The sequence below is a fragment of the Plasmodium yoelii genome (genome assembly GCF_900002385.2).
Source record: "Plasmodium yoelii strain 17X genome assembly, chromosome: 6".
Classification (NCBI taxonomy): domain Eukaryota; phylum Apicomplexa; class Aconoidasida; order Haemosporida; family Plasmodiidae; genus Plasmodium; species Plasmodium yoelii.
Window position 1 is genome coordinate 596,650 of NC_036178.2, and position 25,020 is coordinate 621,669.

Here is a 25,020-nt window from a genome sequence, read left to right on the forward strand (position 1 = left end):
ATACTTATATTAAAGGTATTATAATTTTATGCATTAGCTTCAGCGATTTTGTATATTTATTTCGTTTTTTCGTTCATTTTGTTCAGCTCATTTTTTTATTTGTTATAATATTATCATTATTTGTTATAATTTTATCGTTATTTTTTATTATTTTTATTATTTATATTATACTATTTTTTATTATTTTTATTATACTATTTTTTATTATTTTTATTATACTACTTTTTATCGGGATTGATACTTTTTTCGTGTGTATTGAAAAAATATAAAAGGATACTTTTTTTTTTTTTTTTTATATGGCATATATTTTTAATATTTAAAATTTGTCACTTTTGTTCGTCTTAAAAATATATACAACATATTTTATACATGTATATTGTGTAGCAGTATTTTATAATTTTCTATATGAAAGATAAAAATATATAAAAACTTGTATATATATTATGTATAGTATATATATACTATTTGCATTTTCTTTCCTGTTTTAAAAGAGCACATATTATAATAAGATACACCAAAATATTTACTTTTATTTACTTTTATTTACTTTTATTTACTTTTATTTACTTTCATTTACTTTTATTTACTTTTATTTACTTTTATTTATTTTTATTTATTGTTATTTATTTTTTTTTTTATTTTATTATTATTATTTCTTTTTATTTTATTCATTATTTTCTTGAACATATAAACATTTTACATATCTTCTACACTCTGTTTTATTTTTTTTATTTTTTTTTTTTTTTTTTTTATATTTACTATAAAAACAATTTTCCATATTATTTTCGTTTTATTATCATGTCATCTTATTCGTTTTTGTTAACGAATAGATTTTATGACTATTTGTTTTCTTGGTTTTATTTTTTGATATACATTTATTATTTATATATTATCTTTATGATAAATTCACAACTTTTTCAGAAAATAAAAAAAGCGCATAAATATATTTGTTGCAAAAATTGCAAAGAAATGTATTTACTTTTTAATGCGTATAAATATTATAGGAGAAAATAATATTTTTAATTTGTTTTATATTGGCAAAATGCAGATAAAACGCGAAATATAATAAAATAAAAAATATATATATATGTATAATATATATATATATATACTATACATATGTGGCTATATACATATATTCCCCTTTTTTTATTAGAATATAATGTAGCCATTGTTTTTTTTGTGTATTTTTTATAAGTCCTATTAATGTATATACAGTATATGGTTTATGCTTATAATTTTATCGATTTATAATAGTTAATTTTTTTTTATTCTTTTCGATTAATTTCATGAGACACTTATTCCTTCCCACTTCTTTAACAACTTTTACTTATCTAAAAAAATAGATGCACATGTATGTATGTATGTCTGCATGTATGTATGTATGCATGTACTTATGATTGAATGTAGATAAATTTATCTAAAAACATTAAGGATAAATAATTATGGTGGGATCAGAGTCAGAAGGAAAGGATATAGAATACATAGATAAATATAATAAACTTGATAAAAATGAGGTTTCTGAAAATTTAAAAAATCGAAATTCAAGCGAAAGGGTATACTTTGGAAAATATACACAAAAAGATGATATGATTCTAAATGATTCAACAAAATATAAAATATTATTTTCGTATTTAAAAAAAAAAGAGAAAAAAAAATTAATACAATGTGATGGTAATAATAATATAATTTTACAAAAAGATATATTTTCCTCAAAAACATCTGATTTAGTTCAAATATTTTCTGAAAATTTAATAAAATATAATATTAATTTAGAAATATATAATGATAAATTATATATTTCATTAAAATTTAAAGATAAAATTGATCCCCTTATACCATATTTAAAAAAAGAATTTTTTTTTAAAACCAAAACAGAAGAAAATACTATTTTATTATTGGCTAAAAAATTTGAAATATATAATACCTTAATGAAATCTATGTATTTAAAACATAAAGTTAATGAATATTTTAAAAATAATAAACAAATAAATGATTTTTTTTTGAATAATAATTTTGAAAAAAATATAGATACCTATAGTAACATTGTTAATACTACATTTTTTTCAAATGCTTATAATGTAAATAAATTGTTTAAAAATAATATTAATAATTTTAGAACGGAGAATAAAAACATAACTATAGAAGCAAAAAATGGAAATGAGCAATTGAATAATTCAAATGATGTTTCAGAAATTAAAGAAAATGCTTTACAAAAGCAAAAGACAGAACAAGATCAAAGTCAACATTTTACAAAACATTATATAAAAAATGGTGACAATGATAATGATGATAATAATGATAATAATAATGATGATGATGATAATGGTGATAATAATGAAAATTTTGATGAAGATAATAATGATAACCATGATGATATAAAATCTGGACAAGCCATTTATGAGAACTCAAATAAACAACCAATAAACATTTCTTATAATCTATTACTAGAAAAAAATAAAAATGAATTTGTCAATTTAAATTTGAAAAAAAGAAAAACAGAAAAATATACTAATGAAGAAGAATATGACGCTCATAAAAATAATATAAATGATAATAATACCATGGAAATATTCGAAAAAGAATATTTTAAAACTAACAATATGGAAAATATTGAGCAAATTAATAAAAAAAAAATAGAAATAAAAATGTTTGATATAAAAATGTGTGAAACGAAAGAAGAACGACGGAAACTAAAAGAGCAAATGAAGTTGGAGAAAAATGAATTTCTTAGAATACAAAAAGAAGAGAAAAAAAAAAAAAAAGAAAAAAAAATGCTTGAAAGAAAAAAAATGTTAGAATTGGAAAAAGCATATAAAAAAAAATTAAAAGAAGAAAAAAAAATAAAACAAATGCAAGAAAAGGAAAGAGAAAGACAATATAAAAAATTTCAAAGAGAAGAAAAAAAAAAACTAAAAAAACAATTTTCCCAAAATCAAATAGATAAAACAAAAATATGTGCAAATATAAATAACAAATATGATACAGAAAACGATCAAGATACTAGTAAAATAAATTTAATAAATGGAAATGATGATAATGATAATGATAATAAATTAAATGAACAGCCACAATGGATGGAAATAAAATCTCCAGTAAAAAAAAAAAAAATTATTATAGATATGGCTAGTTGCACACACAATAATAATGTAATTGAAAAAAATAATTATATTAACTTAAGTGATAATAAAATAAATTCTTCTCAAACAAATGAAATTATAAATAATGAAATTTTATCTCATAACAATAATACTAAAAGAAAAAAAAATATAAACACGGATTTAATATATGAAGAAATAGAAATACGCAATGTTTTTGATAAAGATGGACAAATAAAAAAAAAAATTATTTTAAATAACAATAAAAAAAAAAAAATAAATAAAAATGATCACACACAAATATACCACGATTTAGTGGATACCCAAGGGAATGACACTTTGAATAAATATCACGAAATGGCCAATTTAAAAAATGAATATATGGCTCGAGAAAGTGATGGGTTATTATTAGAGAATGATCAAAATATAAGAGAAACAAACACACAGCAAAAAAATACTATAGACGAAAAAGAAATTGTAACAAATATAATAAAAAATAATATAAGCTACAATAATGATAATATTTCAAGCCTTTTTAATAAAAATCAAGAAAATAATATATGTATTAATAAAAATAAAAAAAATGAGATAGAATATAAAATGAATGAGTTATATCACCAAAATGAAATGTTAAATTTAAAAGATACATCATCTTTTCAAATAAAGAATGCAAAAAAAATGGAAGACAATATAAATGGAGAATCAACAAACGAATTCAGTGACACAAAAGAAAATGTAAAAAAAAATGTAAAAAATGTAAAAGAAAACGTAAAAAATGTAAAAGAAAACGTAAACAATGTAAAAGAAAACGTAAACAATGTAAAAGAAAACGTAAACAATGTAAAAGAAAACGTAAACAATGTAAAAGAAAACGTAAACAATGTAAAAGAAAACGTAAAAAATGTAAAAGAAAATGTAAAAAAAAATGCAAAAAAAAAAGATGTAATACACATACCTAATAATGTTATTGATAAAAAAATAGCTATGAATATTATGTCATATAAAGAAGAAACAAATAATAAAGAAACTAAAAAAAAAATCGCTTTATTTGGTCAGGTAAAACCTGGAGATATAATAAAAAGAGGTATATATGGTTATAAAGCTTTTCAAAATAATGAAAATTTATATGTTGATGTTTTAATTATAGGAGGTGGCATATCAGGCTTAGCTGCTTCATATTATTTAAAAAAATGTAATGCAAAATTTTTATGTATCGAAGGAAGAAATAGAATTGGAGGTAGAGCATTTACAACACGACTTCCAAAAAGAATAGTTAATAATAAAGTTCTTCCAGAAACAATAGTTGATTTAGGGGCTAATTATCTTCATTGTTGTGATAATTCGGATTTATTAAGTGAAAATAAAAAAAAAAAAGTAAAAAAAAAATATATGTCAAAAAATTCATTTAAATTTAATTATACAAATATAAGAGATCATAATAACATAAATAATATTATTAAAACAATGGAAATTGATGAAATTGAAAAAAACTTAGAAAATAGCATATCACAGTTTAGTGAAGAATATGAAAAACTAGTTAAAGAATTTATAAAACCCCCAACATATAAATGTTCAAATTCTTTAAACAATAATAAAGATTGTGTAAACATTGATAATAATCCAAATTCCAAAGATGGAAATGATATTGAATGTGTCCAATGTGAGAAAGAAAAATGGCATAGTGATTTTGATTATATAGGAAGAAAAAAGGAAAAAAATTTGAATAAAAAAAAACTAAAAAAAAATATTTTATTTATGATTCGAAATAATGTTGATAATATTTGTGAATTTTATGAAAATTATTATTATAAAAATGAAAAAAAAGATATATATCAATTTTTTAAAATTATAGATGAAAATATATATTTTTATGCAAATTTAAGTGATGATAATACATATAATAGTATTCCTAATAAAAATAAATATAATAATTCTAAAATTATAAAAAATAAACAACTAAAAGTTCTGACTGTTAATAAAGATACAAGAAAAAGACGAGAATATGATAAATCCGTAACAAAATTAGCTGAAAAATTGAAACCCAAAATAGCTTTAGTATGTGGAAAAGATAATTGGGAATCTACATTTTATGCTTATTGGTATAATAATGAAAATGGAAAAAAAATTAAAAACTTTAAAATATACCGAATGAATTTATTGTGTGATAAAATAAGAATTAGAGCAGCTCGAAAAATAAAAAAATATCTTTTTATAAATGATGATACATATGATAATCAATATGTTACTAATAAAAATGATGCTTACGATGCTGGTAATATTGTTTATAATAATCTAATTTCTAACAACACAAATGGTAATAAAAATAGCAGTGATAATAACTATTCGGTACATAAAATGGTAGACAACATTTGCAATGCTAATTTAAATCAAATTGAGAGCTCTAACAACTTTAAAAAGGAATATGACAACACAGACGATACACAAATAACAAGCAATTTATATATTCAAAATGAAAAAACAGAAAAAGAAAATTTTAACATCTATCATGATAAAGTAAATGAAATAAAAAATAGCTTCCACAGATATATAAATAACAATATAAAACTTTTAAATTCAGGCACTGCCCAAGAAATTTATAATTCTGCTTTAAAAAACGATGGTTTTATAGAATATGCAGATGACCAATTTGAAAGAGATGAAATTAACAAAAAAAAAATAAATGCAAAAGAAGAAGAAGAAGAAGAAAAAGAGGGGATGTTTGGAAATGATAAGCCAAATGACAATATCAGCTTATCAAATAATATTAACGAAAATACTAATGAAAAGATAAATATAATAAATAATTCCAAAAAAAAATCAATTGATGAAATATGCGAGTTAAAAATAAATAATGGAAATAATTTGATTTCGATAAAAAATGGTTCAAAAATAAAAAATTCACCAAATTCAAAAAGTGGAAATATAAAAACAAAAAATTTAACGACAAATTTAGACACATTATTTTGTGACAAAAATGCAATAATTTATGATAATTATTATAATTATGGAGAAGAATATTATAATATTGTTAAAGAGCCAAATAAAGATATTGAACAAAATCAAAAAAAAAAATACAATATTAATGATACCTGTTTGTATAAAAATGTGAGTAATAATGATAATAAAAAGTCATATGGAAAAATAAATAAAAAAAAAAAAAGAAGTATGTGGGATTTATTAATGGAATGTACAGAAGAAATATTCACTGAAATGAATTTAAATCAAGAAAATTATTCAATGGAAGAGTGGAAAATGTTAATGGTAGCTTTACAATCAAGATATGGGTATGGTGGTGATTTAAGAAACACATCTATTGCAATGTCAAGACTTCCTTCTTCTGGTTATATGGATATAGACATATGCCCAAATTATGGCAGTAAAAATTATATACTAAAAAATATGAAATATTATGATAAAATAAAAAAAAACGAGCAAGTACCGCATATTTGTCAATTTAAAGATAATACACGCGCTGATAAAATTGTACTTGATGGGTGGAAATGGATAATTGATTATTTGTCAGAAGATATACAAGATCATATTTTTATTAATACGGTAGCGGAACTTGTTCAAATAAAAAATCCAACGAATCAATCGAATCAATCGAATCAATCGAATCAATCGAATCAATCGAGTTCAAACAGAGACCAAAACCACTTTTACATTAAGAGCGACCCCCCAAATGAAGATATTGATAATAGCAATTGCAAAAGAAATGATTCAAATAGTAGCCATAATAGCTTACAACCTCATCAATATGACGATTACAATTCTGTAAAGCAAAAAAATGAGAACATAGAATTTGTTAAAGAAAATAATAATGAAAAAATCGATGGTTTTCTAAATCATCAAAATTTTGAGAATTTTATTGAAAATAAAAATTGTAAGAAAATAAATGAAAACGATAAAATAGGGAATTATTATGATTCATATGTTGAACCAAATAATGATGAATATGATTATGATAGTTTAAAGAAGGAATATAAAATACCTAATAATTATGACAGTTATAGTGCTATAGTTAAATGCAAATGTTATGATACTTTGGAAAAAAATGTAAATAAAAATTTTCATGGTACTTCTGATTTAAGTAACTGTAAATTTAAAAACATAAATATTCATGCTAAATATATTATTGTTGCTTTGCCACTTGGATGTTTAAAAGAAAATGAAGAAAAGAAAAAAAATCAAATACAATCTTGTTTAAAATTTGAACCTGAATTACATCCCCTTAAAATTAAAGCACTCAATAATTATAAAATGGGAAGACATAACAAAATTATTTTACGATTTTATCCATTTAATTTTATATGGCCATTTGATGGTTTACAAATAAATTGTATAGATCAAAAGTTTCAATATTTAAATTTACATGCATATGGTAAGATTGGATGTATTTTAGTACATTGTTTCCCACCTTGGTCATCTACATATGGTTATATTAAAAAAGAATATTCTATAGTTAATGAATGTTTATATAATTTAAGTAAAATGTATGAAAACAGTGGGAAAAAATTACCTATTTTAGTTGACTATATTATAACAAAATGGCAAGATGATACATTTTCATGTGGATCTTATGCATATCCAGATTATAAATGTAATGACAATGATATTATATATTTAAGAGCACCACATCCTATACACAATCCTAAAATAGTTTTTTGTGGTGAGTATTTATCGAAAAGTTATTTTCAATGTGTAGATGGTGCATATGATACTGGTATTAGAGCAGCAGAAGATATTGCACATATAGGATTAAAATTAAAATCTTTTGATAAAAAAAAATATAATACTGATATATATTTTTTCCCAAAAAATACATGTCCATTTACAAATATACCATTACCTAAAGTAAAAAGAGAGCTATTAGGGTTTTACATAACTGATGGAAGTGATGAAGCATTGTCAGATTATGAAAGTTCTTCTGGAGAAGAAGATGATACTATATCGAACATTCCTTTATCGATTATAAAAGAAGAATATAACTTATTACATTCTACATTAAAAAATATTAATATTTTTTTCCACCAATTAAAAGATGAAAATATTAGGAAAAAGAAAAATTTACGAGGAAATTGTAAAAAGAAAGTTAGATATAATCGAATTAACCAAACTGATATAAAAATAAAAAATATTAAAACTCAAACAAATTGTATGGATAATATGAACAATTTAAATGGAATAGTATCAGGTTATTCAAAAAATTGTTATATCAAAAAAATTAATACCGATTTGCATTATGATGATGATGATGATAATGGATACAATAAAAAAGAGTTAAACAATTATGATAATTCACACAAACTAAATGAACAAATAATACATTCTCAATATGTTCCTTCAAATGAAATTATTAATTCATCTCATAATATAATACCTATAAAAAATAATACAGAAAATGATATATCATTCACCAAATATATAAATAGTATCGATTTTTATCTTGATAGATATGTGATAAAATTTAGAGATATTATTTTTCACAATTATAATGGTATTGAATTAGGGAATAGTTGTGATGATGTAAATGTAGCCAAAGATTTAATAAAAAAAACATTTACTCTATCACAATCATTGTCAATAATATTGAAAAGATTTGATAATTTTCAATTTATTATACAAAAGGAATTATGGACAATACTTAAGAAACTTGCGCATGTTCTTTTACCCTATTTCAATAACATGAATAACAAAAAAAATGAATTTTTATCAATTGCCGAAAAACATCTTAATTATATTTTAACATCGAAAGAAGGAATAAATGAAATATTTTATGAACAAATAAAAAATATTTTAGAAAAAAATAATAACATGACTAGCCAATATAGTAATAATGAAAATATCAATTTATCTCCTAATCAATATCAAGAAACCATCTATCAAAACAGAAATAATTATTCATCAAACGAGTATTGTGTTATAAAAAATAATGTTATAGAAAAAGACGAACAAACGGGAAACAATCATGTATTCAATGATGATATAAATAATAATATTAATAATGTGCAAGCAAATATTATATACAATAAAATTATACTGAATGATCATAATAACATGAACAATGCAGGTGGAAATTCGGAGAAACGCAATAATAATTATGAACAAAAAATAATAAATGAAAAAAATGGTGAAAAAAATGGTGAAAAGAATGATGAAAAATATGTTGAAAAGAATGGTGAAAAAAATTGTGAAAAGAATACAAAAGGAAATATCAATTGTATGCAGTTAGACATGCATAATGAAAAAAAGAAAAATATGTACATTCAAAATAAACAAATATATGAATTAAATAATTATTTAAAATATGTTTTAAATAATATATTTATGAAAAATAAATATATAGAAGAATATATTACAAATACAAATCAAAATAAAATTAAATTAAACTCAACTTGTTTTCTTTTTTTTTGTTGCTATGTTTTACAATATATAATGAAACAAATTAATTATGACTTATCACACAAATTTAGTGATTTTAATTTAATTATTCAGTTATTATGTGATTATGTATATTATTTAATATTTTATAAGCACGAAGTGCTATGTTATAAATGCATGAATAGTGGAGAATTAATTTTGTGTGATTTTTTTAATTGTACAAATGGTTGGCATTCTTTTTGTTTATTCTCAAAAAATGATCAGGAAGAAAAAAAGTTGAATAATTTGTGGTTTTGCCCAAATTGTCTCAACGGAAAATTAGTAAAACCTTCTCAAGTAAGTGTATTAAAAAACAAAAACAAATATATAAATATAAATATAAATATAAATATTTATTATACGCATATATTATCATATGACAGTACTCTATTTATCCAATGTGTGTGATTTATTTGTTATTATTTACGCTTAATAAAGTGTATATATTATTAATGCCTTTTTTTATACCTATTTATAGAGAGGTTATTATAATCAGAATGAAATAATACAAAATTATTGGAAAAGAAGAGTTTACATTTATAAAATAAAATTTTTTTTGTCGAGAACTCGCAGAATTCGAAAAAGATTAGATTTACTTGAAATGGAACTAAATAAAAGAATTCCATAAATTAATATTTACCTTATTTGGTTTTATTTAATTTTAACATTCATTTTTTTTTTTTTTTTTTTTTTTTGTATATCCATTAGATGGCTATTTCTCTCTCTCTATATATATATACTACTATTTATATTATAAATAGAAAGTATATTTAAAATAATGCAATACCATTTGAATCCATGTGTGTCTAATTTCTTTTTCCTTTTTTTTTCGTTCTTGTTCTATCCTATATTTTTTTTTTTTTTAAATTGGAATTATTTATTTATTAATTCAGAAACATGTATACTCTCTGTATATATTAAATAATGTATTAGTAATTGTATGACCGATTTGACATTCATATATGTATAAGATTTGAGTACATGTATAGATATATATTATTCTCATGGACCATTTGAAATGTTTTCTATAAAAATTTGATAATATATATATATGCCCTAAAATTTGTTTATTCACATATAATTTTTATCTGTTATATGCTTATACGTATTTTATAAAGATAGAATAAGCATATGACATATATATGCATGCGATGTTGTGTGTTATGCATTGATGTATTTAACAATATATATATTATTTTGGAAATCCAAAACATTTAATTACGATATTTTTTCGAAAGATTTTTATTCGTCATATATTATGAAAAGCAATTTTTTAAAAAAAACTAATTGAAAATTTAATACATATATTAATAATGTAATTAATTAGATTTATTTCGAAAGACAAAAATTGACGAAAATGAAGTTGTCATATAATATCAAATTGATGTAGAGATAGAGAAAAAAAAATACATGCATGTGGATATCCATATTTCTAATTACGTTATCTACATAGTTTTATTGTATGACCACATAACATATACATAATATTAAGTTCATTATATATTGATGTGATACCTAATATTGATGCGTATCAAATAAGGAGGCAATTCGTTCTTTTGACGTTTCTTCCTTTATCAGTATGTCTTGTTTTAAAATGTATTAATTATTCGAAACCATTTTTTAAAAGGAAGTATATTATAATAAAATTGGGGTTGCGTAAAAAATAGGATATTCACCATGTAATTTATCATTTTATTTTATCACATATTTATCACCATATTTGTCATTTTATTTTATCACCTTGTTTTACCACTTTATTTTAAACGCACATTGACTTAACATTTTATACATCGTTTTGCAAGTTAGTGTATATGGTGAAGACTTATAAATAGCATAAGAGCATACATGAAAAAAAAAATATAATTTTTATTTTATTGGGTAAAATTGGCGAAATAAATTAATATTAATAAGTTGCATGTTTTATTTATCTATATGCTCCTTTTCTTTTTTGTGTAAATTTTATTTTTGAAATATAAATAATTTTTCAAATATGTATTCTTATATTATACACATATAATAATACGAGAATAAATGAGAGTAATAATAATACGAGAATAAATGAGAGTAATAATAATACGAGAATAAATGAGAGTAATTATGAGAGTAAATGATAATATTATGATAACGCTAATCTTCCATTTTATACACATAATAAATAAAAGTGGAATTTTATTTTTAAGGGCTATTTGAAAAAGACATATTTTCATAAAATATCCCTATAAAAAAAAAGGGAATATTATATATACGAAAAGTGTAATATAAAATTGTTAATAAAAAAATATTAAAATTAAGAACGAATTGCGCAAAAAAATATTTTTGAAAATATGGGCAATTTATAAATAATTATGAGTGAAGACTTAACCCATTTCATTTTTATTTTTTAATAAAAAAAAATACAAATATTTAATTGTAACACCTTAGGAAGTTTATTTCATTTTTTCATTTTTCCATTTTTTCGATTATTTCGTTTTTTTTCATTTATTTCGATTATTATCCTTTTATGGGAAAACGCGTAAATGATAAAAATATAATGCGATAAAAAATTGTGTATATAATTTGTATATGTGCTTATTACATGTGTGTACGTACAAGCGCACATACATATAAATGTAAATATAAATATGTACATAAATATAAACATAAACATAAACATAAACATGTATAAGGGTATTTCCCTGCGAGATAATAATCTTTAAAATGACAATTATTCAACACTAAATTTTTCTCTGTATATATTTATTCAATTATTAATTTTTTTAATTACATAATTTTTTTTTAAGTTTTACTTTTCCTTTTTCTCCCCTTTGTTCACTACTTATTATTTTTCTCTTTGATAACTAATTTGTCAATTTTTACACAAACGTATGTATAACTGTACATAAAAAAAAAAAAAAAATATTTGCACACACTTAAAAAAAGGCTTACAGGGCAACTGAAGCAATGCTGGGTATTCAAGAAGGAAGAGCGTTTTTCAATGCCGCTCGAAACCCAAATAACAGGCCAGAGAATAATATTAGAATAGAAGATAACTTACCTAGCCTAAATGAAGTGTATAATTATTTTCAGGATTTTTTATCAAGATATTCATCAAATACATTAAAAGAAGGAAATTTGAAAAGAACTTTATTTGAAAATGTGAAAAATAATAATTTTACTTTAGATTTAAAACTAGATGACATATATAAACAACAAACTGTTTTTGAAAATAATGAAATAAGTGCTACTCCTATATCTGAAAGAAAAATTAAAAAACCTGATAATTATTCTGCAATATTAGCTAGAGCATTATCAGAAAGACCTTTAACATATTTGCCAACTGTTGAAAGAGTATGTTATGAAGTATGTGAAACAGCAAATATATTAAGTGATGAAGATGAACATTTAAATTATATACAAATAAATTTATTAAATACATTTATTCGGCCTACACCAATAAGAGGACTATTAGCAGCAACACAAGAACGATTTGTTGTTGTGCCTGGTATTATTGTTCAAGCTAGTAAACCTCAACATAAAATGAGAAAAATTACATTACAATGTAGATATTGTGATCACAAAATGTCTATAGATGTACCACTATGGAAAGATAAACCACAATTACCACCATATTGTAGATATTCCTCTACTATGAAATCATCAATGGGTGTTGCTAATCCAATGGATAATCAATTAGGTTGTAATGGGGTTTTAGAACCTTATGTTATTTTACCAAATGAATGTACTTTTGTTGATATTCAATCATTAAAAATGCAAGAATTACCAGAAGCTGTACCAACAGGAGATATGCCAAGACATTTACAATTAAATGCTACAAGATATTTATGTGAAAAAATGATACCAGGTGATCGGGTTTATGTACATGGTGTTTTAACATCTTATAATCCAAACCCTAAACCAACAAGAGTAGATGGCACAAACTTCTCATATTTACATGTTTTAGGTTTCCAAAAATATGATGATATGTCAGGTAATGATTTAAATTTTGATGTTGAAGAAAGAAATGAATTAACATTATTAGCAGCTGAACATGATATACATAATAAAATATTCAAATCAGTTGCCCCTGAATTATATGGAATGGATGAAGTTAAAAAAGCTTGTGCATGCTTATTATTTGGAGGTACACGAAAAAGAATAGGTGAAGAAACTAAAATAAGAGGAGATATTAATATGCTAATGCTTGGAGATCCATCAGTTGCTAAATCACAAATTTTAAAATTCGTAAACAGATGTGCTCCTGTTTCAGTTTATACATCTGGAAAAGGAAGTAGTGCAGCTGGTTTAACAGCAGCTGTTATGAGAGATAGTCATGGTGTCTTTTCATTAGAAGGTGGTGCTATGGTATTAGCTGATGGTGGAGTTGTGTGTATTGATGAGTTTGACAAAATGCGAGATGATGATGTTGTAGCTATACATGAGGCCATGGAACAACAAACCATATCTATTTCTAAAGCTGGTATAACAACAATGCTAAACACTAGATGTTCTGTTATAGCTGCTGCTAACCCATCTTTCGGTTCATATGATGATTCACAAGATACTACAGATCAACATGATTTTAAAACTACAATTCTTTCGAGATTTGATATTATATTTTTATTAAGAAATAAACAAGATATTGAAAAAGATACATTGTTATGTAATCACATTGTTGCATTACATGCATCAAAACATAAATCTCAAGAAGGGGAAATATCTTTATCGAAACTTACCAGATATATACAATATGCAAAAAAAGAAATATCCCCATTATTATCAAAAGAAGCAAGAGATTCTTTAAGAAATTATTATGTACAAACTAGGGCTGAATACAGAGGAGACAAAAGATCTGTTACAAAAAAAATTCCTATCACATTACGTCAACTCGAATCTCTAATTCGATTAGCTGAAAGGTTTGTAAAACTAAAAATTCTTAAAGAGGGGATGAGATGCTGATAGGAAAGACACTTTTTTGTTTTTTTCTTTGGCATTTCAACAAAAATTGGAAAAAGAATATATGCATGCACTTATGTCATTTATGCAATATACAAATCAAAATTGGAATTTACCCCATACACATGCGAAATTTTAAATACATAGTTTTAGTGCAAAAATCATCTTATATATATTCATTTATTTATTGTTTTTCTGTTTCTCAGTTTTGCTAAGATGGAATTATCGCAGTTTGCTACGGAAAAACACGTTCAAATGTCTATTGACCTATTTTCAGCTTCAACAGCAGAAACAGCAAAACAATGCATGGTATTCGAAGCAATGTCTCCTTCAGAGCAAAAGGCTGTCAAGGTTTAAAAATAAAAAAATGAATAAATTAATTTATATATTGTTTTTGATTATCCAACTGTTTTATTTCTTCGGTTTCAATTTGTGCACACCAGTTTTTTCATATTTCCTTTACTTAAAATTTTTTACTTTTCTATCAGCAAGCAGAAGATGCCATATTGGGAAGATTAGGAAAGGGCCAAAGAGCCTCGAGGGTCAATTTATTTAGAGAACTTCAACTACGAGGTTTTGACAGATCCGCCTTATCAAAGTAAGTACAAAATAATAATAAAACCGGTATCACAAGAGACTATAATACATTCTTAATGTGAATATTGAAAAATACTGTACATGCATATATAGAAAAGTATATGAATTTAAATACTTTAATAGTGCATTCATTCATGCAAACTTGAAATCTGATATGCACAACCATGAAAATGCTAAATAATTAGCATACTATGCAGATCAGCTTAATGTTTCTTATTTGAAATTTTGACTTTATCATTAGCATTTAATTTTATACCGTAAATATTTACGAAAGTAGCATTATTTCGTAATATATTTATTATTGAGCTTAAATAATAATAATATAATGTTATTTATTTTAACACGATACATGCATTTGTGCGTTATTTTTTATATTTTTATTTATGAAGATTTCCAGCCACAAAAATATAGTTAATTGTTAATACATATATATACATATATATATATATATAATATAATTACGATCATTTTATGATGTCTGTTTTTTATAATTAATTCAGGGCATTAGCTATACTCATTAAAAAGGGAGAGCTTCAAGAAAGAGGAGATCGCTCTGTTAGAAGGTGTTAATCAAGTAACATCGTTTTATTTTATAAAAATATATCACCATGTACGTTTTTTTCTGTTTATTTTTAACTTTTATTTCGTTATAACATAAATTACATAGAATGTATGTTACGTGCACATATTTTTTTTTAATGCTATATTATAAAATAACAACTTTTTATAATAATTTTAGACAAATTGCTAACAATATTTTTTATTTTTTAAAATAAACTATATATATGTATATTGTTTGTTTAATGTATCCCTATTCCCTTTGAAGACAATAAAAAAATAATAGCTATTTTTTTTGTTTATAAAAAAAAAATATGTACTTAAGGATATTTTTTTTCAGTTCTTAAAATATTGCACACAAGGTAAAAATACGAAAAAAAAAAAAAAAAAAAAAAAAAAAAAAAATCTTTATATAAAATATAATTTTGGCTAACTCAAATTTTTAGAATTATATATATATATATATCACAGTAATCTTAAGAGTACCAATTTTTCCTTTATCACATTGATAACTAAGTTACAGCATTATTAATAAAAATATGGTTAACTTTTTTGATTAATTTTCACTTTGTTTGTTTTAAAAAATACTGGACTTTGTATTTTAAAAAAAAAAAAAAAAAAAATATATATATATATGTTTATTATGACCATGCAATAAAATATTGTCCCATATAATATAATTTCCATATGTTTTAATTTCGCTTTTAAATAATTACACAAAAATAATATATAAATTTTAAAATTATAAAACAACTTAAAACATATAAACATATTTTTTAAATTAATTTTGCATGTTAAAAAAGAAAAAAAAAAAGTATTCACATATTTATATGTAAATGCAATATTATATGTACATATTTATAACTATATTATTTGTGCAGAAAATAAATATACTTCCCCATTTTGGCCCCATTGAAAAAAAAAAAAAAAAAAAAAAAACTAAGAAATACTTTTTTTGTACATAAATTATATAATTTAAAGTAGCGAAAAAATAAATTCTTATTTATTTTTTTTTTTATTTTTATATAAAATTATAAGGGAAATATACGTTAAAAATTTTATATTAAAATCGAAATAACTCCAAAAATTATTTTAATTTAACTAAAAAAATATTTCATACATTTTGCTAAATATTTTTTATACGCTTTGTTAAATCAAATACCATTTACATATATATTTAGTAACTTCCTCTATATTATAAGCATTGCTTTTTTAATAAATAAACAAAACATTTATATTCTTTATCAAATTTGATACACGGAATTTATTATATAGACTATACCTTTACCAAAAATGCAAATTTTTGTGAAAACATTAACAGGTAAATTAGCTAATAACATCTTGCTAATTATGTATATATTTCTTATACGTATAATATAAACTTATTTTTTATTGATACAATTATATATGTGTAATAAAACACGCATCAATATTTATATGTTCATTACATATTGAATTATTGTGATTTTTATGTATATATGTATACTTACTGTTGTATGCAATTTAAATAATTGTTTATTTGCTCTCTTATCGTGAACGAAATTGCCATTATGTATTAATTTTCCATTACTAACCATAAATTATTATTTAAAAAAACAATTTCACCCCTATATTATTACACATATATAATGTTTCAAATACATGAAACTGTTATTTCATAAATCGAGATTGCTTATCACAAATAGCATATTATCGAATGTATACATTTTTATAAGCAAATTTATACACATAATAATTTTTTTTTTTCAGGAAAAACTATAACTCTTGATGTAGAGCCATCTGATACTATTGAAAATGTTAAAGCTAAAATTCAAGATAAAGAAGGAATTCCTCCTGATCAACAAAGATTAATTTTTGCTGGGAAACAATTAGAAGATGGTAGAACACTATCTGATTATAATATTCAAAAAGAATCAACTTTACATTTAGTTTTAAGATTAAGAGGAGGTATGCAGATTTTTGTAAAAACATTAACTGGAAAAACCATAACTCTTGATGTAGAACCATCCGATACTATTGAAAATGTTAAAGCTAAAATCCAAGATAAAGAGGGAATTCCTCCTGACCAACAAAGATTAATTTTTGCTGGGAAACAATTAGAAGATGGTAGAACACTATCTGATTATAATATTCAAAAAGAATCAACTTTACATTTAGTTTTAAGATTAAGAGGAGGTATGCAGATTTTTGTAAAAACATTAACTGGAAAAACCATAACTCTTGATGTAGAACCATCCGATACTATTGAAAATGTTAAAGCTAAAATTCAAGATAAAGAAGGAATCCCTCCTGATCAACAAAGATTAATTTTTGCTGGGAAACAATTAGAAGATGGTAGAACACTATCTGATTATAATATTCAAAAAGAATCAACTTTACATTTAGTTTTAAGATTAAGAGGAGGTATGCAGATTTTTGTAAAAACATTAACTGGAAAGACTATAACTCTTGATGTAGAACCATCCGATACTATTGAAAATGTTAAAGCTAAAATTCAAGATAAAGAAGGAATTCCTCCTGACCAACAAAGATTAATTTTTGCTGGGAAACAATTAGAAGATGGTAGAACACTATCTGACTATAACATTCAAAAAGAATCAACCTTACATCTAGTTTTAAGATTAAGAGGAGGTTGCTAATCATTTGGTATCATATCATTTTATTTTTTTTTATGTGTAGTATAAAAAATATTACGTAATTATGCAACTTAATTAAATTTTTTATAAAAAAAATTTAAAAGTTTGTGTTGTATGCACATATAGTTTATTATGCATTTATTTTTTTTTTTAAAACATTGACCTTTTTATTTGGCATGTGCTGTTAAAATATTTATAGTTTTTCGTATATTATATGTGCTATACTATATTGCGTTTATATCTTTTTTTTTTTGAATTTGAATATATTATATGTTTTTTATGATTTCATAGAAATATAATTTCTTATATTTCAGTTCCATTTTATAAGTAAATATACGTGTATATGTATATGCATGTATATATTCCCTTTTTGAAATATCAAACTTATTAAGTAGTCAAATTTAATTTTATTATGTGATAATTTATATACCCTCCAAAATTTTAAGCATAATTTTCTTTTCAGATATATCCCAATTTGTTATATTTCATGAAAACGGAATGTTTTGCAAAATAATATAATTTTGCTTTTCATGTCTACAAGATGGAATATGATAAATTTTATTTCATATAAAAAATGCAGGGAATATATATATAATATTTAGAATAAATATATTGATAAAATTATATATCCTGCTTTAACAAGTAAATTTTTATTTTATATTTATATTTTTATTTTATATTTTTATTTTTATTTTATATATTTTTTTATAATTTTTTAAAAGTTCCTTGTAAAAAAATTCATACATATTTCATTAAAAATATAAACTTATTATATATACAATGTAAATAAATAAAAAATATCATATATTGTGCAAATATATAATATTACATACATGTGTGTAATCGGTTTTTTATTTTATAGAGAAATTATTTATTATAAAAATATAATATAGTAAAAAATATTTGCACATGTAATTATTTTTCTCAAGAAATATCATATCAAATTGTTATGTGAAAATAAATAAAAATTATATGCATATGTAAGAAATATAAATCACTGTGTTCAAATAGTCAATATTGTGTTTTAATATATTTTCAATGCATATTTATTAATAATTTCATCATTAATTTTGTGTAAAAAATGATATTTGTTTCTCGTAATGCCAAATAAAAATGGAATAAAGCAACAAAATAAAATTAATTAAATGAGGCAAAATTAAATAGGCAAAATTAAATAGGCAAAATTAAATAAGGCGAAATTAAATAGGCGAAATTAAATAAGGCGAAATTAAATAAGGCGAAATTCAATATACAAACCAAGTTTGATATGAAATTTGGTGTATGATCTTATTAATGATAAAAAAGGTGTGTGGATAAAGAGTAGTGTGAATTGTTCTTGATTACTTTTGTTTTATCTTTGGATATTTATTTAATTTTCATTTGAACATATAGTGTATTAAGAAATAAAAAATGACGGTACAACATTGTTAGTCTAATTTTTTATTGACATATATTTTCTTCTGTATATAACTTTTGGGATTATTTCGTCTAAAATAAGATTAACCATAGCCCAAAATATGCCAAATAAATATTGCCACCACAATAAGCATGTTGTATTTAAGATTGCTGTGATACCTGGAATACATGTAGCTAAAAATGTCATAGTAGCTGATATACTACAAGCCAAATGCATCCACATATTTCTATTAAAAACTTTATAAAATGGTTCCCAACTTCTTACAGTATATGCTCTAAGCATTTCACACCAAACTGCTGATATAAAGGCAATAGTTCTACCTCGTTTTGATCCTTTTGATGATATATCTTCAAAATGTTTATTAAATGTACCATTAATATGTTCATCATTACTTTGAGCAGTTACATTACTTGGTGGTTTACACCAACCATATTCATCTTCTTCTAAATTTCCTAAACAACCATCTTGCATAATTATTCTTATATCTTGATGTATTGATTCATGTGTGGGTGTAATATTTTTGATTTTTCCTTTCGCTGCTCCCCAAAATGTTACTGGCTTATTTTCTCTTGGATCCCAAAAATTAAGATTTGTTATCCAACCAATATAATCTGGTGAAACTCTATATTCATATGTACTACAAAAATATTTATATTCAAAAGATTCTGATGGGTTAGAAGCATTTTGGATATTAACAGTTTTACATGAATTATGTATATCATTTAATGTGTAACTTCCTGTACATATATATAATGAAAAGGCTAATGATAATAAAACACATATAGCTTCAAAAATTGTATGTGGTATAATTCCATATAACCACCATTTTTTTGTCATTATTGGTTGTTTTTTAGGTCGAGGTGGAGTTTTCATATTATCAGCATTTGGTGGTTCTCTTGATAAAGCAACAGCTGGACATCCATCAGTCATTAAGTTCAAAAATAATATTTGCAATGCTTCTAAAGGAAATGGCATTTGTGTAATTATAGAAATAGATAAATATAAGATTTCTCCAATATTTGTTCCAAGTAAAAAGCAAACAAATTTTTGAATGTTAGAATATATGGTTCTTCCTACATCTATAGCACTAACAACTGTACAAAAATTATCATCAATTAGAATCATTTCAGATGCACCTTTAGCAACTTCTGTTCCGTTAATTCCCATAGCTACTCCAATATCTGCTGCTTTTAAAGCAGGTGCGTCATTAACACCATCTCCAGTCATAGCTACTAAATATCCTTTTCTTTTTAAAGATTGTACAATAGTTATTTTATCTTCTGGTTGGGCTCGAGAATATATTAAAATATTGTCAACAAATTTATCTAACTCATCATCTGGTAAAATGGGTTCATTTGGGTTCTTATTAATATGCAATTCTGAACACTCTATGGCCTGAATCATGTCGCCATTACTACTACTACTGCCATTATTATCTACACCATGCTGCTCATTGTCTCTTATCTCATCTTCCGATTTTTTATTATTAATTAAGCCAATTAACTTACCAATAGCAATAGCTGTTGTTTTTTGGTCTCCTGTAATCATAATAACTTTAACTTGAGCATTTCTACAAGTTTGTATTGCTTCCTTAACTCCCGATCTTGGTGGATCAAAAGATGCAATATAACCTAATGGGATAAATCCACCTTGTTCATCAGTTTTAATAAATTGTAATCTCTCATCTGCATCTTCATATGTTCTTAATTGTTCTATTTGTTTATCTGTTAAGGGTTTAATACATACAGCTAAAACTCTTAATGCTTTTTGTGATAATTCAATATTTTTATTAGTTAAAATTAATTTTTCATTTTCATTAATTTGTTTATCCCAAGAAACTTGAATTTCTTCTTGTGTTTCTTTTAATAAATTTGTGCTTATATCTATAAGTTTATCTGGTGCTCCTTTTATAAATGCTATATGTGTGTATGTAACATTTTTTTGATGATTTTTCAAATTTATATTTTCAAATTTATTATTTTCAATAAGCTTATAAAATATGACTTTCATTTTTCTTGACGAATTAAATGTTATTTCTAAATCTTCTAATCTTTTAAATTTTTTAAGATAATTTTCAGAATCATTTTCAGAATCATTAAAAATGTTATATCCTGCTTTTGCTGCAGCAACTACTATGGGTCCTTCACTCATGTTACCTTGGATTTCCCATTTTCCAGTTTTTAAATTTTTTGATAATGTAGTATCATATGAATTTAAATAAGCAGCTAACATTAATGATCTTGTTTTATATACATTTAAATTTTTATTTTCGGGATTACCATAATTTTTTAAGATTGAATCATAAGATATATTTTTATTTTTTGCTAAAACTATTTTTTTTTTAATTTCACTTGTTAACTCTAATGAATCAAAAATACCACCAGATGGATCAAATCCTTTAGTTGGATAAAAATCATAAGTTTTTGTTAATTCATTTTTATCATGTAATTTTGAATTTTTACAAAACGTAACAATATTAATTGCTGTCATTTTACCTTCTGTTAAAGTACCAGTTTTATCAGAACATATAACTGAACAACATCCTAATGTTTCAACAGCTGGTAATTTTCTAACATTTGCATTTTTTCGTACCATATCTTTTGCACCAGCAGATAATGTAATAGTAACCACCATAGGCAAACCTTCGGGTACAGATGATACTGCAAAACCAACACCAATAATTATTATTACCAAAAGTGGATCTTTATCTGCATGTGCTGGATCTCTATAATTAATTAAAATAGCAAGTGTTATAATAAACATAAGAACTATAATAGCAATTAACCCTATTAATCCTCCTAATCTATTTAAAGATACTTGTAATGGTGTTAATTTACTTCCTTCACTTGATTTTTTTAATTGAGATGCTATTTTTCCAACTTGTGTATTTAGTCCTGTCGATATAACAATACCTTTACCACATCCATTTGTTACAGATGTAGTAGCAAAACATAAGTTTGTACAAAAAGGTGTTGTATAATCTGTTGGAACTAACGATTTTTTAATATCTTCTGATTCTCCTGTTAATAAACTTTCGTTAGTTTTTAATTCTATAACTTCTATTAATCTTAAATCTGCAGATATAGAATCACCGGCTGTTATTACAACAACATCTCCTACAACAACATCACGAGATGGTATAATCATTTTTTGGCCATTTCTTAATACTGTACATTGTGGTGATGCCATTTCAGCTAATTTTGCTATGGCATCTCCTGATGATTTTTCCATATATGTAGCTAAACAAGCGTTTAACGTAACAATAGTAATTATTGATATTCCCTCTACTACTTCATTTAATGCAAGACTAGCCAATGCTGCAATTAATAACAACATAACAACGGGACTATAATATTGTGATAAAAATATTAACCATATTGGAGTTATTGAATCTTTTTCAATATGATTTTCTCCATATCTTTCTCTATTTATTTTGACTTGTTCAAAATTCAACCCTGTATTTACATCTGCTAAATCAAATTCTTTACATAAATTTTCAATACTTTCAGATGCATAATGGTTACGATATCCTTCTTCTTTTTCAACATTTGATTCTACTAATTGATTTTCTTCCTCTAGCTTTGCTTTGCCCAACATCTCTTTATTGTCTGTCTCCTCACCGTCTTCCTTCTCATTTTTACCTCCTTCATCTCCTTTCTTTTCATCTCCTTTCTTTTCATCTCCTTTCTTTTCATCTCCTTTCTGTTCATCCCCTTTCTTTTCAGCATCTACCTTCTCACTTTTATCCATTTCTTCTCCTTTATTTTCTTCTCCTTTATTTTCTTCTTCTTTCTTTTCAGCATCTACTTTTTCAGCATCTACTTTTTCAGCTTTTTTATCCATTTCTTCGCCTTTCTTTTCTTCGCCTTTCTTTTCTTCGCCTTTCTTTTCTTCGCCTTTCTTTTCTTCGCCTTTATTTTCCTCTCCTTTATTTTCCTCTCCTTTATTTTCTTCTTTTTTATTTTCTTCTTTTTTATTTTCTTCTTTTTTATTTTCTTCTTTTTTATTTTCTTCTTTTTTATTTTCTTCTTTTTTATTTTCTTCTTTTTTATTTTCTTCTTTTTTATTTTCTGCTCTATCCCTTTCTCCTCTTCTTCTACCTGCATCTACTTTTTCAGTTTTGGCTTTTTCGATTCGTTGTGTTCTTCTCTCCCTCTCTGTTGGTCTTCTTTTCTGTGGCATAGAATGTTCATTAACATTTTTTTCTCCGATTTTGTCATTTTGTATATTTGTATTTACACTATTTTTATTTGTTTCAACTGTATCTTGGCCATTTTCAACGATGCTTGAATTATTATTTATAGGAGAATTTGATACATCATTTATTTGATTGTTTGGGTTGTTATTAACTTCCCCTTTTATATTTGCGCGGTTTGGAATCACGCTTTGCTTTTCTGAACTCATAACGTTTTTATCAAAACGGAATGTTATTTGAACCAAACATAAAAACTAAAAAAAAGCACTATCACAAAATTTTTTTTTTTTTTTTTTCACTTATTGTAAATTGTGTGAAAAATAAATATATAATGTAGTCTTTATTTGGGTGTGAAATGGAAAATATGATTTTATCTTTCAATAAGTGTAGTATAAAATCGTAGAACTGTATATATCCATATCTATACATGTAGAACTATACATATCCATATCTATACATGTAGAACTATATATATATTTGGATGTATTTTGATATGATTGAATGATGACAATACATAATTTATATATATCATGAATAAAAAATAATATAAGACAACTTTTTTTATAATAATTTTACATATATAAATTTTTTTTAATTTTTAATTTATAAAATCGCCACATTTGTGAGAGAAAAAAAAAAAAAAAAAATAGTTGATAAATTTGACTTATTTAAAGCAAATATAAAATGTAGCTATAGTAACATTGTATGTTTGAGTTATTTATACATAAAATTTAATTATTTTCACAAATTAGTATATATATATATACATACTATACATACATACTATATTATATAAGAAGTAATAAACAAAGTCGAATAAAATGTAATTCACTTTTTTTTTATAAAAATATTTAATCATGTAGAAAGATATATAATCAGGTTAAACATGTTTAGAGTCCTTTCTTTCTTTCTTTCTTTTTTTTTTTTTTTTTTTTTTTTTTTTATATTCTCTAAGTTATCAATAACTATTTATTTTTTTATGTATATTTAAAATGAATAAATAAATATATAAAATTACTGGAAATTATATGAATATATACTATCTCATATTCATATAAACGTGTTACTACAAATATCTATAATAAATAATAATATATATATATATATATAACAAATATATTTTCGATTAACACTATTCTTTTTTAAAACAAAAGAGTTTAATAATGT

The 25,020-nt window shown here is 23.3% G+C and overlaps 4 protein-coding genes across 4 annotated transcripts; 3 read left to right on the plus strand and 1 right to left on the minus strand.

The window, feature by feature from the left end:
• Window positions 1–1,445: 1,445 nt before the first annotated feature.
• Window positions 1,446–10,146, plus strand: PY17X_0612600 (lysine-specific histone demethylase 1, putative; the record flags this gene model as incomplete). The annotated part of the gene is made up of 2 exons (XM_022955374.2): window positions 1,446–9,815; window positions 9,997–10,146. The coding sequence occupies 2 exons, from the start codon at window positions 1,446–1,448 to the stop codon at window positions 10,144–10,146; spliced, it is 8,520 nt and encodes a 2,839-aa protein (XP_022813162.2).
• A 2,312-nt stretch (window positions 10,147–12,458) lies between these two features.
• On the plus strand, window positions 12,459–15,617 carry PY17X_0612700 (DNA replication licensing factor MCM5, putative; the record flags this gene model as incomplete). The annotated part of the gene is made up of 4 exons (XM_022955375.1): window positions 12,459–14,410; window positions 14,657–14,801; window positions 14,939–15,048; window positions 15,548–15,617. 4 exons carry the CDS (start codon window positions 12,459–12,461, stop codon window positions 15,615–15,617), a joined length of 2,277 nt encoding a protein of 758 aa, XP_022813163.1.
• A 1,281-nt stretch (window positions 15,618–16,898) lies between these two features.
• Window positions 16,899–18,244, plus strand: PY17X_0612800 (polyubiquitin, putative; the record flags this gene model as incomplete). The annotated part of the gene is made up of 2 exons (XM_022955376.2): window positions 16,899–16,926; window positions 17,607–18,244. 2 exons carry the CDS (start codon window positions 16,899–16,901, stop codon window positions 18,242–18,244), a joined length of 666 nt encoding a protein of 221 aa, XP_022813164.1.
• Window positions 18,245–19,673: 1,429 nt separating this feature from the next.
• PY17X_0612900 (P-type ATPase HAD superfamily, subfamily IC) lies at window positions 19,674–24,062 on the minus strand (the record flags this gene model as incomplete). Its single annotated transcript, XM_719111.3, has 1 exon — window positions 19,674–24,062. The coding sequence occupies one exon, from the start codon at window positions 24,060–24,062 to the stop codon at window positions 19,674–19,676; it is 4,389 nt and encodes a 1,462-aa protein (XP_724204.3).
• Between the last annotated feature and the right edge of the window lie 958 nt (window positions 24,063–25,020).